At 50.3% G+C, this 15729-nt stretch overlaps 1 protein-coding gene across 1 annotated transcript in view; it reads left to right on the top strand.

The window, feature by feature from the left end:
• Positions 1 to 15729, top strand: part of LOC144724437 (calcium-activated potassium channel subunit alpha-1-like) — a 169047-nt gene that overhangs the window by 140280 nt on the left and 13038 nt on the right. Inside the window, exons 20-27 of the mRNA XM_078603558.1 lie at positions 463 to 541; positions 2785 to 2908; positions 4670 to 4894; positions 6157 to 6349; positions 6795 to 6959; positions 7271 to 7401; positions 10755 to 10949; positions 11716 to 11840. Coding sequence (XP_078459684.1) covers positions 463 to 541; positions 2785 to 2908; positions 4670 to 4894; positions 6157 to 6349; positions 6795 to 6959; positions 7271 to 7401; positions 10755 to 10949; positions 11716 to 11840 — 1237 coding nt within the window. The remainder of the gene's footprint in view (positions 1 to 462; positions 542 to 2784; positions 2909 to 4669; positions 4895 to 6156; positions 6350 to 6794; positions 6960 to 7270; positions 7402 to 10754; positions 10950 to 11715; positions 11841 to 15729) is intronic.

Here is a 15729-nt window from a genome sequence, read left to right as displayed (position 1 = left end):
ATAAATACTTAAAGTAACGACAGTGGTATTATACGAAATGGAGGATACAATTATCGCGGATTTTATATCGTACGATGATATCTCGTGATATCGCGCCTAGTTATTCGTGATGTCCATACGAATCGCCTCATTCGGGACCCAAACATCGCACATCCTGGCCTTTTTACATTCCTCCTCGAAGACACCGGTGGTGTTACCATCAAACGCATCACAACATCATCAGGCCGATGGACTATAAAGTAAAACCCTCTCAGTCTGCGTCTCCTTCAATGGAGGAGTAACATCAAAACGACACAAATCTCTCTCCCTCCTGAAACTCTTGTCGTGTGCTAGCGGCCCTCGACATTGGCATTTAGCTCCTGCATAATATTGCCACATGATGCGTGCAGTAATAAGGACATTGAGTGTCTTTGATGCTGTCTGTGCTTCAACGGTGGTGATTGTGATGGGCTTGCCCGGCAGCCAATGAGGAGGTGTGCTCATCGCGCAAGCAGCGGAGGGGCAGCGACGAATGGGCGGACCACAGCATGCAGCTGCAACCGTGAGTGACACGCGTGGCCCTGCACGTACAACACACACGCAACACACAGGCTATGTGTTACGTGTGTATGTTCGAATTATTTTGCACCGTACGCCATGCTAATCGGAGGTGCGGGGGGAAGGACAACAAACTAAACGCAAAAAAATATTTTTTAAAGAAATTAGTTATCAGGTCACACTGGTAGCATGAACAAAATAGAATCCCTCTCGCTGCTGCGTTGGTTTTTGCACGCGTGTTGTGCAGGCGTATCCTGCGGCTGCGGTCTTTGAGCGTTGTTGGTGCCCTTTTTAGTTTGGCACTTTGTCCGACGTTTCGCTCCAGCGCGTGGAGCGAAACGAAAAGATGAGATCTCTACAAGACTCCAATTAGCACGGTTGGCTACGTACGGCGTGAAAGAAATTCAACATACGTACATGATTAAAAATAAATTACAACGCAGTCCCATACCTGTCAACCCATGCGGTTTACCCGTATTCTTCTACAGGGAAATTGAATAAAAAACGTTTTGTCAATTTGTTTGTGTTTCTCCTTGTGATGGGACTCCGTAGAATGAACGTTGAGATTTATAAGGGCACGGGGTGACCAATGAGGTCTGAATTGGTCTGTAGTAAGGTAGAGCACTCATAAGTGGTTGACAGGTTTGCAGTCCCCACGACCTGTGTGTAATATGGCCTGGACCAAGGGAGCTATTGTGAGCTGCAACTGAACGTGAGTTCACCAGTGGGCGCGCGGTCGTCCTGCTGCTACTGTTGCTGGTGGAGGTGACGGTGGTGTGTGCCGCAGTGCCTCTCAACCGATTTCACCCCACGGCACACAAGTTCGATCTTGCTCAATCTGCACGGCGCACACAGAGCCAAAGAGCCACCGTTGGTCCGTCTGGGTGGGTGGAAATGCGTTGTAACTGAGGGAGAATTCCCTATCTGATGTTGTCAAGAACAAGTAAATTAAGTTGCACTGATAAAATCCAGGACCAGAATATGCCCAACTGCATGAGTGTGTTCGTGGCTGGTCTCTGGGTATTTCTGCGTCCATGTTTGTGTATTCGTGTCTGTGTGTCACTCGGGAGACAAAGGCGGTCGGGCGTGGTGCTGGCCACCCACCCCCTCGTGCGCCGTGCCGGCCTTTAATAGGTGCTCGCTAACAAAACAGTCTGTTACGGCTATACGGTGGATCTTTGTCTTCGTGTGTCTCCGTGCCTGTGTGTCTCCGTCTCTTTGTGTCTCTGTCTCCGTGTCTACGTGTCTACGTGTCTGTGCATGTCTCCGTGTCTCTGTGTGTGTCTCTGCTTTCATGTCTGTGTGTCTCTGCATGAGTCTTTGTGTCTGTCTGTAACACGTTCATACAGAGGTGTGAATGTGTTAACAGTACACTTGTGTTTGCTAACATGACTTCCCAAAAATGTAAGATTTCCTTGTTTCTTGGCAAGTGTTCATACTTGTGCTGTCTCTGACTTAGAGGTCACACGCCACCCAGGGGCGGTTTCTTCATTAGGGCGATTGGGCGACGCACCACCAATGTCATTCAACCACAGAGTCACGCTAGCCGTCACTGTGCCTCTGGATATAGTCCAATCAGCGTCATGTCACGTTCTGTGGAGTACCGCCTCTTTTTGGGCGATTTCACTCCGGCTGAGAATCGCCCCGAGTGGCCCCATAGACTTACATTCAAAGATGTTTTTTTTCTAATGGGGGGCGCTGCAATGCATTCTCTATGGCTTCCGGGAGGGCTCGCACTAACGTGCTTACGTCATTATACGTAAGCACGTTTCATCCAACAATATAATTTGTCGCCACCTAGTGGAATCTTTAATAAAATAAACTTGAGTGGATTGTATTAATAGTGAGTATAGAAACAAACAAGATGTATTGTAAGAGTCACTTTATTTTTCATTAATATTAAAGAAGTGAAGTTGCCTTTACATGCTTAAGCTGTTAATTTATCCTTTGCATGGGTGGACCTTATCCTTATCAATCATCCAGACATTTGCCCCCCCTGAGAGATTTTGCAGGAGCCGCCACTGACGCCACCACTGTTACTCACACACTATCTCACTGGGCATGGGTCCCAGAAAATTATCTGGCTACTCAGGTGAGTCGTGAGTTGAAGTGGAATTTCTTTACCACCGACTTCAAGCAATGAATGGAAATTAGCATGGGCCAACCCCTTTAGCTTGAGCGTGGAGGCACTTTGGATTTTGACGTGACCCTGCCTGAACCTTTGGCCTTATTGCGAACCTCCGGCAGGCACAGCTCAATGGAGGCGGGACGCATGGACGCAGCGGATCACTTTGGCACCAACGTGATGCGCTTCGACTCCACGGGCATGTTCCACTGGTGCCCGTCACGGGACATCGAGCAGGTGCTGCTGGTGAGGAACCCAGGGCCTTGACTGTCACAACGTGACCACTATCGCAACCATCAACACAACCGCTATAACCATAACCATCATCAGGATCATCATCAACACAACCGCGATCACCATAACCGCCATCTCAACCGCCATCAACACAACCGCTCTCACCATAACTGCGATCTCAACCACCATCAACACAACCGCTATCACCATAACCGTCATCTCAACCACCATCAGCACAACCGCTATCACCATAACCGCCATCTCAACCGCCATCAACATAACCGCTATCACCATAACCGCCATCTCAACCGCCATAAACACAACCGCTATCACCATAACCGCCATCTCAACCGCCATCAACACAACCGCTCTCACCATAACCGCCATCTCAACCACCATCAATACAACCGCGATCACCATAACTGCGATCTCAACCGCCATCAACACAAGCGCTATCACCATAACCGCCATCACAACCACCATCAACACAACCGCTATCACCATAACTGCGATCTCATCTGCCATCAACACAACCGCTATCACCATAACCGCCATCACAACCACCATCAACACAACCGCTCTCACCATAACCGCCATCTCAACCACCATCAACACAACCGCTATCACCATAACTGCGATCTCAACTGCCATCAACACAACCGCTATCACCATAACCGCCATCACAACCACCATCAACACAACCGCGATCACCATAACCGCCATCTCAACCACCATCAACACAACCGCGATCACCATAACCGCCATCTCAACCACCATCAACACAACCGCTCTCACCATAACCGCCATCTCAACTGCCATCAACACAACCGCTCTCACCATGACCACCAGGACTGTCTATTTACCCAGTGATTTGGAGACAATATTCTTAGGTTTTTTCGGTAAAGTCACGTAGGTAAAACATTAAAATTAATGAAAGTAAAATAAAATAAAAATCACGACGTTTCGGAGGCTGCATCAAGTGATGCAGCAAATCTGGCTGTGACGGTCCCACCTGATGACGGAGACTTGTGTTGCCTCCGAAACGTCGTGATTTCTATTTTATTTTACTTTCATTAATTGTAATGTTTTACCTACGTGACTTTACCGAAAAAACCTAAGAATATGAATCCTTGCAGTTACGAAAGCTTCAAATCTAGAATTTGGAGACAATGTCTGTGGTCCGTGCAGATGTCATGCTGTAGTGTAACATTTTCAACCTGCATAATCACAAGGTTTGTTAGAATTTATGAAATGGCTTTGTGTGGATTTTCGAGTTATGCTCCACAGTATGCGTTGATTTTCTCAAATACATCAGTTATCGTCAACGTGAAAAAAGTTCGTTTCAGTCATGCCTTGTTTAATTCAGTAGATGCGTTTGTGAAAAGTGCCGTGTTAAGTGAAAATGCGTCAAGCAAGGAATTACTTATACATATACACATTATAGGGAATAGATAAATTAACATTTGAATCACATTTACACTTTAAAATGAGTCTGTAGTCATCCCATGGCAGGACAAAGAACAGAGATATATGTACGTTGAACTTCTTTCGCACCGTACGGAGCCAACCCGTGCTAATCAGACGTGCGGGAGATGGGGGTGCACCACGTACTCTATCGTACAGCTCAGCCTCGCAGATCAATAAAGCAGTTCGTCGTCTGCTCGCTCAGAAACCGCGTTCTTAAGGTGCGTGTTCCACGTTGTGACGGTGTGCGTTGTCACTACGGCCGTAGCGCACGTTCTTATCGTCGTCGTCGTGTCGGTTGGCGGGTAGACACGTGCCGAGGCGGCCATGACGGCACTCAGCGGGCACGTGGTGGTGTGCATCTTCGGCGGCGCCACCTCAGCCCTGGCCGGGCTGCGAAACTTCGTGATGCCGCTGCGCGCCAGCAACTTTCGTCGGCGTGAGCTCAAGCACATCGTGCTGCTCGGCTCGCTCGAGTACCTGCGGCGCGAGTGGGAGTCCCTCAATCACTTCCCCAAGATCTCCATCCTTCCCGTGAGACAGCGTGCATTCCCGTGACGAAATTAGCAAAAGTAGCAGTTTTTTTGGTTTTAATTCAGTCGACGATTGACTACGAGTGGACGAAATTCAGCAGGCGTGGCAGTGGCTCAGACTGCTTAACTGTTACTGACTGATCAAACAACATTAACGAGTCTGACTGAAGATGCAGACTGAGATCATTCAGGAAAGTTATGAGAGACTGCAGTCCAATGAGGAAGACCAAACACGTTACTTGATTCTATCCTACGATGAAAAAAAAGTTTTGCTGGCTGACTGGCTGGCATGCGGGCATGCAGGTGTGCGGTGAGCCGAGGTTCGTGGGTCGTGCTGACATCACGCCCCCCCCCCAACAATGGACTAATGTAAGAATGATTGAACTAAACCCACAGACTGAGACTTGTTGTCATCGACGAGACTGAGACTATCAGGTAAAACATAATCTCTGTATTAACAACGTCTGAAAGAGACGCTAAAAGCTCCGTGGGCTGAACCTGGTAAGATAAAGAAAGAACCGAAGAGTAATTCCTGCAGTCACGAAAGCTTCAAATCAAGTTTGAACCACCTCTACGGGGAGGATTTCCACACAACTCAGACTTAACTTCAAATGTAGCAATCTTTGGAAGAACGTAATCAACCAGGTAAAGTGTTAACTGTTGTGTTAGCCGACTCTGTGTTGCATTGCATTACATTTCTAAGTTTACTAGGTTTGTTTTCTCAAACTTCCAATTTCTCTCCCCCTGCCGTTTACTTTCTCTGCCCCCCCCCTCTATATAATGCCTCACCACAGAGGCGTTGTTCTGTGTCTCTGTGTTTGTCTCTTTCTGTGCCTCTCTCTGTGCGTGTCTCTCTCTGCGTTTGTCTCTCTTTCTCTCTGTGTCTCTCTCCGTGTCTGTGTTTTGTCTCTCTCTCTGTATATGTGTCTCACCGAGGTTGCATTCTTTCACACCTGATGACGGTTGCTTGTGTTGCAATCGAAACATCGTGTATTCCATTATTTATTACGTTATATTTTCTTTCTACGTGACTTTACCGAAAGAACCAAGGAATAAAAAAAATAGTTTAGTTTTATTTGTATATATATTTTTAAGTGATTTGTTAACCTTTTGTATACTTTGCACTCCCATCGTGTTATTTTATTATTTATTGTCATAACGTTCTACTCCAGTGCCCCTACTGGGGCACTGTGAAAAAGAGCTTCCTCCGGTAACACATGAAGATGCCGATTGTGACGGGCGGCCGCTGCCCGCTGTGCGCAGGGCTCGCCGCTGAGCCGGGCCGACCTGCGCGCTGTCAGCGTGAACCTGTGCGACATGTGCGTCATCCTGTCGGCCGGGGAGGGCTGCTCGGACGACGCGTCGCTGCAGGACAAAGAGTGCATCCTCGCGTCCCTCAACATCAAGAGCATGCTCTTCCACGACGCCATAGGGCCCCTGCGCGCAAACTCCCGTGGTCAGTCGCTCGCTCGCTCCCTCCTTCCCTCCCTCCCTTTCTCCCTCACTTCTGTCTGCCAGCAGTGGCCATGATTTGGGGGCCGTGCGAACCCGGCGACACGAGTTCCATTCCCGCTCAGGGCCAACACCGGTGACGATTATCTAAACCGGTCCTGGGCCTCCCCTATGTCGACTCAACCTCAATTGTTTACACATTGCAACAGGTGCTGGTCTGGGGAGATAGTATGTGGCCAGGCCTGGTGCTGGCCACCCGCCCCCTTCGTTGGCTACGTACGTTGCGAAAGAAGTTCAACGTACGTGCATACGCGCCTTTACCATCGAATCATCCGAGCGTGTTCCTACACGGTGACGCACGGAAGTTGGGGGACTTCGGCACCAGCCCAGGCTCCTGTGCGGCCGGGCTGCTGACGGTGCGGCGGTGCGATGCGGCGCGTCCCTTCCAGGATTCATGCCGCCCGGCCTGGAGACCGACCCCCGGGATGAGGAGGAGGGGGCTGCCAGGGACCCGGACGAAGGGCCGGCCAACCAGGGTGGCCCCCGGCTCGGCAGGCCCCGGCTCGACTCGCACATCACGAGTGGCGCGCACGTGCCCATGGTGACGGAGCTGGGTACGCAGCCGCCTCGCCCATGCCGGCACCACCAGTACCACCACCACCAGTGTCACTATTGGTGTACGTGTGAGATGTGTGTGGAGTGTGTGTGTGGGCATGTATGTGTGCGCAAATGGGTACCCGGTGCAGCGTGTAAACGTCAGCACTGGGGAGACAAAGGCGGCCGGGCGTGGTTTCTGGCCATCCACCCCCTCGTGTGACGTGCCAGCCTTCATAGGAGCTGCTCAGTAACAGCACTTGTCCCAACAGTCTGTCAAGGCTATACGGGGGATCTTTTTCTCTGTTTTTCTGTACTCAATCCACCAAAGTGAACGACTCGAACGTGCAGTTCCTGGACCAGGACGACGATGACGACCCGGACACCGAGCTCTACCTCACCCAGCCGTTCGCGTGCGGCACCGCCTTCACCGTCAGCGTGCTCGACTCGCTCATGAGCGCGGTGCGTGCCACACACCTCTATATATACAAAGACAAATATCCCCCGTATAGCCTTAACAGAATGTAGGGGCAAGTACTGTTAGCGAGCACCTAAGAAGGCCGGCACGGCACACGAGGGGGTGGGTGGCCAACACTACGCCCGGCCGCCTTTGTCTCCCTAGTGGCGATGTTTACACATCGCACCAGGTACTCATTTGAGGCTGAGTCGACCTAGGGGAGGCCCAGGACCGGTTCAGATAATCGTCACTGATGTTGGCCGTGAGCGGGAATCGAACCCGGGTCGCCAGGTTTGTAGCTCAGCGTAGCGCTAACCGCTACACTTCTGCTCCCCACTCTATAGACAACAACAACAACAACCGCCATTCGCCACGAAGTGGCGGTGATGTCACCATGACGCTTGTGCCAGGCCATGTGCACCTTGAGGCTGCGTGAAGTTTCGAACTTCCGCTGGCAGGAGGTCACGGGGCAGACCTAGGTGCCACGGGTCGACTGACTGAGATGACTGAGATGACTGGCTGATGCACCACCTGTGTCCCCTACTGGGCCAACTTGCTGTGCTTTAGACACCTGGCGCTCTGCTCGTTGTTGTGAGCGTCGCTCCTCTGCCCTCCATTTTTGTGGGAGGGCGACTGCCTCCAACTGCCCAGTAGCGTCCTTCACGAGCCTCCTCCACAGAGGCCGATCTTGACATCGCTGGTACCAGTCATCGGCAAGTCTACTCAGCTCCACATCCTCCTGTACCACATCACTCCATCTCTTCTCTAGCCCGTGCTGCGCCCGTTTAGCCCCCTCGATCTGGCCGAACAAAAGCTGTTTAGGCATGCGGTGGCTGGGCATGTGGGCTACATGACCCAGCCAATGCAGTCTTGCCTGCCGGAGCAGCTCACTGATGGGACTTTGTCCAGATCTTTTAAGGATTTGTTAGCTCCTCACACAATCCAGCCTGGTTAATCCCAGGATGGATCGTAGGCAGGCCAGCCTAAATGTTTCTAACCGGCGAAGATGTTCCATTAGGGAGGGTCCACGTTTCGCAAGCATAGAGAAGGGAGGAAATAACTGTGGCCGAGAAGACCTGAAGCTTCTTGCGGAGCGACAGACCAGGTAGCTTCCACACACCGTTACGCAACCGATGAAAAGATAATGCCGCTCGACTGATTCGGAGTGAGACCTCTGCTGTTAAACCGGAGCCGGTCATGAGCACACTGCCCAGATATGGCAAACTTTCCACTCTTTCCACAACTGCCCTATCACCAATTGGGAGTTGTGGGGGTGGGGTGTCCGATGGAACAAAATACCCAGGCAGGTGCTTAGTTTTGGTGGGGCTGATGGTAAGGCCCCACTTCTTAGTGGCAAGCTCCAGGTTCAGCAGCAGCACCTCCGACTTCTCATCTGAGTGAGCAGCAATTACCAGATCATCAGCATACATAACATGGTTGAGCAATAGGGAGCAATACATACACACACACCTCTATGCACACTCCTATACGCACACACACCCTATACACACAAAAGACAAATACAAAGATCCCCCGGATAGCCTTAACAGACTGCTGGGGCAAGTGCCATTAGCGAGCACCTATGAAGGCCGGTACGGCACACGAGGGGGTGGATGGCCAGCACCACGCCCGACCGCCTTTGTCTCCCCAGTAGCGATGTTTTTACACACCGCACCAGGTACTCATTTGAGGCTGAGTTGGCCTAGGGGAGACCCATGACTGGCCCAGATAATCGTCACTAGTGTTGGGCGTGAGCAGGAATTGAACCCAGGTCGCCGGGTTCGCAGCGCAGCGCGCTACCCGCTACACTACCACTCCCCACTCCCCATATACACACATACACTATCACCGCCTTCACCGTTAGAGTGCTGGACTTGCTCATCAGTGCCGTGTGTGCCACTCACTCACCACCGATGTCAGCCATGACTGGAAATTAAAATCAAGTCACCCAGTTCATGGGAGAGTGCGTTATCTACTGCGCCGCCACTCCCGAAGCACACACATACACGTGTGCACACATACATACACGTGCACACAGTCACACACACAATTACTTAATCAGTAATTGACTGGTCAGGTTCAGCTCTAAGAGCGTTAATTGAACTTTCGTGGGCCAGCTATTTATTAATGAGCACATTAATTTTCCTAGTTAAAAGCACGCAATAGCTCACATAGATAAAACATCTCCTTTGTGATGTTAACGACAGTAATTACCACGATGGTATCGATTAGTTTGTTACGATTTCTTTGTGCGTTTACTTGTTATGCCAAGGATGGCAGTTGGAAACGCCTCCTTGCAGGGTCACTTCAGGATCGTGGCTCACAGATACAAGGGAGTCGAACGTCCCTCTGCCTCAACGATTTCCACCGTATTTGCAGCACTGTCCCACTACCATTACACGGCGCCAACGAGGAGAGATGTTAATTACCTCGCCTACTATGCAGGAGGACGTGGGTTCGATCCCGACCCTGATGCCTATATATTTGGAGTTTGCGCGTCTCTCCCCGTAGTCGCGTGGATTTTTCTCTGGATCCTCCGGGTTTTCCCTCCACATTTAAAATCAACGTGCGATTAGAGTATTTGGCTGCGATACATTTTCCATGTGACGATAAGCCACTTCGTTGAGCTATTATTTGTGATAGCCAGGTCGCTTCTGAAAAAGAGCTACATAGCTCAGTGGGCCTTACCAGATGCATTACGGTCAAACAACCCCGATGGTTGACACAGCGTAATTGAGGCCTTCATACAGCAGTGGTCAGGGCTGTAAAATGATGATCGCTATTACCGTTGGTATTGGGTCGGCCACATTTTTCTACTTGGAAACTTTTAGTTTCCAAGCTCGAGAAGACCACTGCGCAGTGCTCTTCACCGTGTGTTCTCAATTCGTGATGAAAATTCTATTTTCTAAATATACTTACCAAGGCTCTTCACAGGGACATTAGGTGACATGTTCTGAAAACTGGATTGGAGATACAAGGAATGAACGTACATTGATAAAGATAATAGCCAACGTATATTTTCAAATAATGGCGGTGTTATTTGTTTACCCAGTCTCAAGACTCTCATGTGTGATCATTGTAAGTAGCAGTTTGCAGGTGAGAGGTAATGGGAAGGCCTGGAGAAAATCTATAATATAACAGAATACGATGACGCTCGAAGGGACGTTGGCGGACGGTCGAGAATAACGAGAGTGTGGCGGGAAAGGGGTTGAGCGCGTCCAAGAGGACGTCGACGTTGAGATGGAGCGATGAAATCGGCTTGCGTGTGGAAGCACGACCACGGTCGACGATGATGATGATGATGACGACGATGGCGACGTCTATCGCTCACCACCGCCGCCTCCCCGGTACCTCGCAGACGTACTTCAACGACCACACGCTCACGCTGATCCGCACGCTGGTGACGGGCGGCGCCACGCCGGAGCTGGAGGCGCTGCTGGCGGAGGAGGGCTCCCTGCGCGGCGCCTACAGCACGCCCCGCACGCTCGCCGCTCGCGACACCTGCCACGTGGCGCACCTGCCGCTCAACCAGGGACCCTTCGCAGACCTCGGGGTGGGAAGGGTGGGGGGGGAGGGCGAGCACGCGCACACTCACCGGCTGACTCACTCACCCATACACTCACCGGCTGACTCACCCACCCATACAGTCACCAGCTCACTCACTCACCCATACACTCACCCATACACTCACTGGCTCACTCACTCACCCATACACTCACCGGCTTACTCTCTCACCCATACACTCATCGGCTTACTCACCCACCCATACACTCACCGGCTCACTCACTCACTCACGGGCTAAACTCTCTCACCCATAGACTCACTGGCTCACTTACTCAACTATATACTCACCAGGTCACTCACCCGCTCATTCATTCACCTGTGCATTCAATCATGCACATATTGGCTCACTCTCTCACCTGTGCATTTAACCATAAACTGACAAGCTCACTCGCCCACATGTGCACTCAATCATCCAATCGCTGGCTCACTCACTCAAAAACTCACCTGTGCATTTCGCCATGTACACACTGGCTCACTTACTCGCTCACCTGCGCACTCAGCCATATGCTCAATGGCTCGCTCACTCATGCACACACATACCTGTGCACTCAGTTATTACACATACACAAATGCACTCACTTATTTATCTCCTTACCTAACCATTTACCCACCTGCGTCCTCAGCTGTGCGTACATGGCTCATCCTCTCAGCGACGCATTCACCTGAACGCTTACCTGCAAGCCGCCCCGTGTGTTCATACGCAGATACCCCCCCCCCCCCCATGTCCCCCCCCCGACCGCCTGTTGTTGTTGCAGGAGGGCGGCAGCTACGGGGAGCTGTTTTGCCGCGCGCTGCGCACGCACGGGATGCTGTGCTTCGGGGTGTACCGCTACCGCGACGCGCTGCTGCAGAACACGGCGGCGCTCCTGTCACAGAAACGGTACCGCGACGCCCAACCCACCCTCACTAGTGCCTCCGTGCCCTACCCCCACGCTGCCTATTGTTGTCTGTGAGTCAGAGGTCGCAAACGGGTTTTGATTCCTTACCCGTACCCGGCTGCACCAGGGTCGCAAACGGGTACCCGTACCCGGCCATACCCGTACCCTACCCGTACCTGGCCGGGTACGGGTAGGGTACGGGTATCAGGTACCTGATTGCGACCTCTGGGATGAAGCCATGTTGCAGGCGCGGGGGGGTTGATTCTAGGAACTTGAATTGTGAGAAGAGACAAGACGTTGGGAAATGAGTGACAAACAGTTACTCACCAGTGACTCATGGTCTACCCGTACCCGGCCGGGTACGGGTAGCCGGGTATCGGGTAGGGTACGGGTATCGGGTACCCGGTTGCGACCTCTGCTGTGAGTCTGGGTGCCCCCCCCCCCTCGCTGTCTATTGTTGTCTGTGAGTCTGGGTGCCCCCCCCCTCGCTGTCTATTGTTGTCTGTGAGTCTGGGTGCCCCCCCCTCCCTGTCTATTGTTGTTTGTGAGTCTGGGTGCCCCCCCCCTCGCTGTCTATTGTTGTCTGTGAGTCTGGGTGCCCCCCCCCCCTCCCTGTCTATTGTTGTTTGTGAGTCTGGGTGCCCCCCCCTCCCTGTCTATTGTTGTTTGTGAGTCTGGGTGCCCCCCCCCCTCGCTGTCTATTGTTGTCTGTGAGTCTGGGTGCCCCCCCCCCCTCCCTGTCTATTGTTGTCTGTGAGTCTGGGTGCCCCCCCCTCCCTGTCTATTGTTGTTTGTGAGTCTGGGTGCCCCCCCCCTCGCTGTCTATTGTTGTCTGTGAGTCTGGGTGCCCCCCCCCCCTCCCTGTCTATTGTTGTCCGTGGGTCTGGGTGCCCCCTTGCTGTCTATTGTTGTCTGTGAGTCTGGGTGCCCCCCCCCCCACGCTCTCTATTGTTGTCTGTGAGTATGGGTGCCCTAGCCCAATATTATTTTAGGCTTATTAGGCCTAGGCCAGGTTCACAGGTAAATTACCACTGGAATATCACACGGCATTGAATGAAGCCTGGCAATCCACGATCATAGCACATTCAGACAAGAATGAATGAAGGCAAAGATAGCCCGTATAGCCTTAACAGACTGTTGGGGAAAGTGCTGTTAGTGAGCACCTATGAAGGCCGGAATGGTACACGATTGGGTGGGTGGGCAGTACTATGGCAGCACCACGCCCGGCCACCTTTGTCTCCCTTTTGGCGATGTTATTCTTCACCATGTACTCATTTGAGGCTGAGTCGATCTAGGGGAGGCCCAGGACTGGTTCAGATAATATAATCGTCACTGGTGTTGACCGTGAGCGGGAAACAAACTCGGGTCGCCGGGTTCGTAGCTCAGCGCATGAACTGTTAAACTATCGCCCCTCTATACACAAGCATACACCCACAAAGACATATTCCCCATAATGACTTAACAGATGCTTGGGACAAGTGCTGTTAGCGAGCACATTATGAAGGCCAACATAGTATACGTGGTGGTGGTGTAGCCAACACCATGCCCAGCCGCCTTTGTCTTCCCAGTGCTAATGTGCTGATGTTTATACACCGTACCGGGTTCTCATTTAACGCTACCCAGGGGAGGCCCAGGATCGGTTCAGATCTTCATGTTGGTTGTGAGTGGGAATCTAACTTCGGTTGCTGGGTTCATAGCACAGTGCGTTCGCCACTACGCGACCACTCCTTGTGTACATAAGCGCACACACACAAACACACGCACTAACACACAGAACACGTACACTGCACCAGTCTGATTTTTTTTTTGCATTTGCTACTACATGCTCCGGCTGGCTTGGGGCCAAACTCATCTAAATGCTAATTACTATCGTACATTTCGTGAGGTTTTATTTTGGCTTCACTTAAAAAATGGTTTTGGAAGCTGCGGGCTCCGCAGTGTATAAATGTCACATCGTGTCACATTTTAATTGTGAACTCGAATCGTAACACTGCACTTTGTTTACACAACTGTTTTTTTCGTCTTAATTCATGCCTGTGAATCTATGTCATTCCTTTTCGTGGCCCATTCACGAGCTTGTGTTTGTTGTTTACACTGTAAATCTAACAACCAACAAAGATGTTTTAATGGAAGACATCTTCAAAAGCAAGGAGGTTCAATCATTATTCTCTGCCTCATCACATTTGAGCGACAGCGCCTTTCTATAAACAAAGGATGTTATTGGCACTTCCCTTTTCATGCAGCCGTCGATTACGGTCGCTTGCCTCCTCTGTAGAATAGCAAGGTCAAGTAGTGGGAAGTTTCTTTCAGAGGAATTCCATCTGGTGCTCTTGCGGGGGCCGTGAGTATGAAAAGTTATTCGATGTCGGCATCACAATGCTTTTTTAGGTGCATGATATTATTGGCGTTGTGTGCATTCACAACAACACCTAACACAGAACTGTTATATAATAGCCGGGCAAACCTCACTTCTATCAGTGTCAAGTGTCGTTTTTAGAAGCATTTTGAAGTTGACAAAGGTGGACTCAAATTTCGATTTAAAGCTTTCGTGACTGCAGGGATTCATATTCGTGGTTCTTTCAGTAAATTCACGTAGAAGGGAAATAATAAAATAATAATAAAAAAACAATAAAATTCGCACGACGTTTCGCTTGCAACACAAGCAATCATCATCATTGCTGTGGTTTTCACACCTGATGACGATTGCTTGTGTTGCAATCGAAACGTCGTGCGAATTTTATTGTTTAATTTTATTATTTTATTATTTCCCTTCTACGTGACTTTACCGAAAGAACTAAGAATATAAAGGTGGACTCGTTTGCTCTGAAGTGGCGCACGACTGTAGTTTTGAACCTATTTACTTGAGCTCAGCTTTACAGCCATCCTTAATTTGCTTCTCCGTATAATGCCTCGTGGTGTGCTTATGAAGGATGCACCATCACTAGATTCTGAAGATTGAAATGTTGTTCCGCCGTATTGTACGCATGCCTTTATTTCTCCAAACCCAATTTGGGGGGGGGGGGGGGGTGGAAACATCTTTATAATGTTCCTGTGAATAATGTCAGCGTGTCACGTAGTTTTCTGACTCCCCCCAATAAGCACGAGTTTTGCTGCTTCACGTAATCTCAGTGCAGCTGTCCCAATTGATTTATTTTTTTACTTTGACAAGAGTCCGGTACAACGCACGAGCAATACAACGGGAAGGGGGCACAGGAATTCCGTGGACAAAATCCCGAAGCGCGTTTGCTCACGGAGCTTAGGGGAAAAGGGAGAAAGATGGGCTCCATTACCCTACTAACGTCGGGACTACGGGCGGCAGCTTGGAATGTTTTAAGGGGAAGGGAAGGCGAGGGATTGTACACAAACAAAAAATATACCAAATGAAATCACCCATATGTGTCAAGTGAACTCATGATTGATATGAATCCCGTAGGGCAGTGATTGCAGCTGTCCCTATTTTGTGTAAATGGATTTTTTTTTTGTCTGAATATTTTAGTTTTAGGCCTCGGTTGGTGAGAGCTTGGATAGCTGCATCAATTTTCACCGTGTGTATTGTCCCTCGTAAATATGAAGGCTATAGGCATAATGTGATTTTAAATTCATTTCAAAATCTTGAAGTAGGCCATGTGTGCGGTCAATGGTGGAGGTACCATTGCTGAACCATAAACTCAATGATTTTCGTGAACAATTCTTTCAGCGTGAAAAGAGGCTACTCGGTCTGTAATTTTTTAAATACGTATATAAATATGATAAATAATGCATTGATGATTATAAAACATAACGAGCTGTCTATTTCCCACCATATTTTCCTTCTTTGAAAAATAGCTCTCTTTGATCTCCTCCGCGAGAACCTCCGCATTCAAAGCTCCGTTGCTCAAACTGCTGCTGAAA

The sequence above is a fragment of the Lampetra planeri genome, chromosome 20, assembly GCF_965212315.1.
Source record: "Lampetra planeri chromosome 20, kcLamPlan1.2.h2, whole genome shotgun sequence".
Lineage (NCBI taxonomy): Eukaryota > Metazoa > Chordata > Hyperoartia > Petromyzontiformes > Petromyzontidae > Lampetra > Lampetra planeri.
Note: the sequence above shows the minus strand (reverse complement) of the source record. Positions and strands in the feature narration are given on the sequence as shown.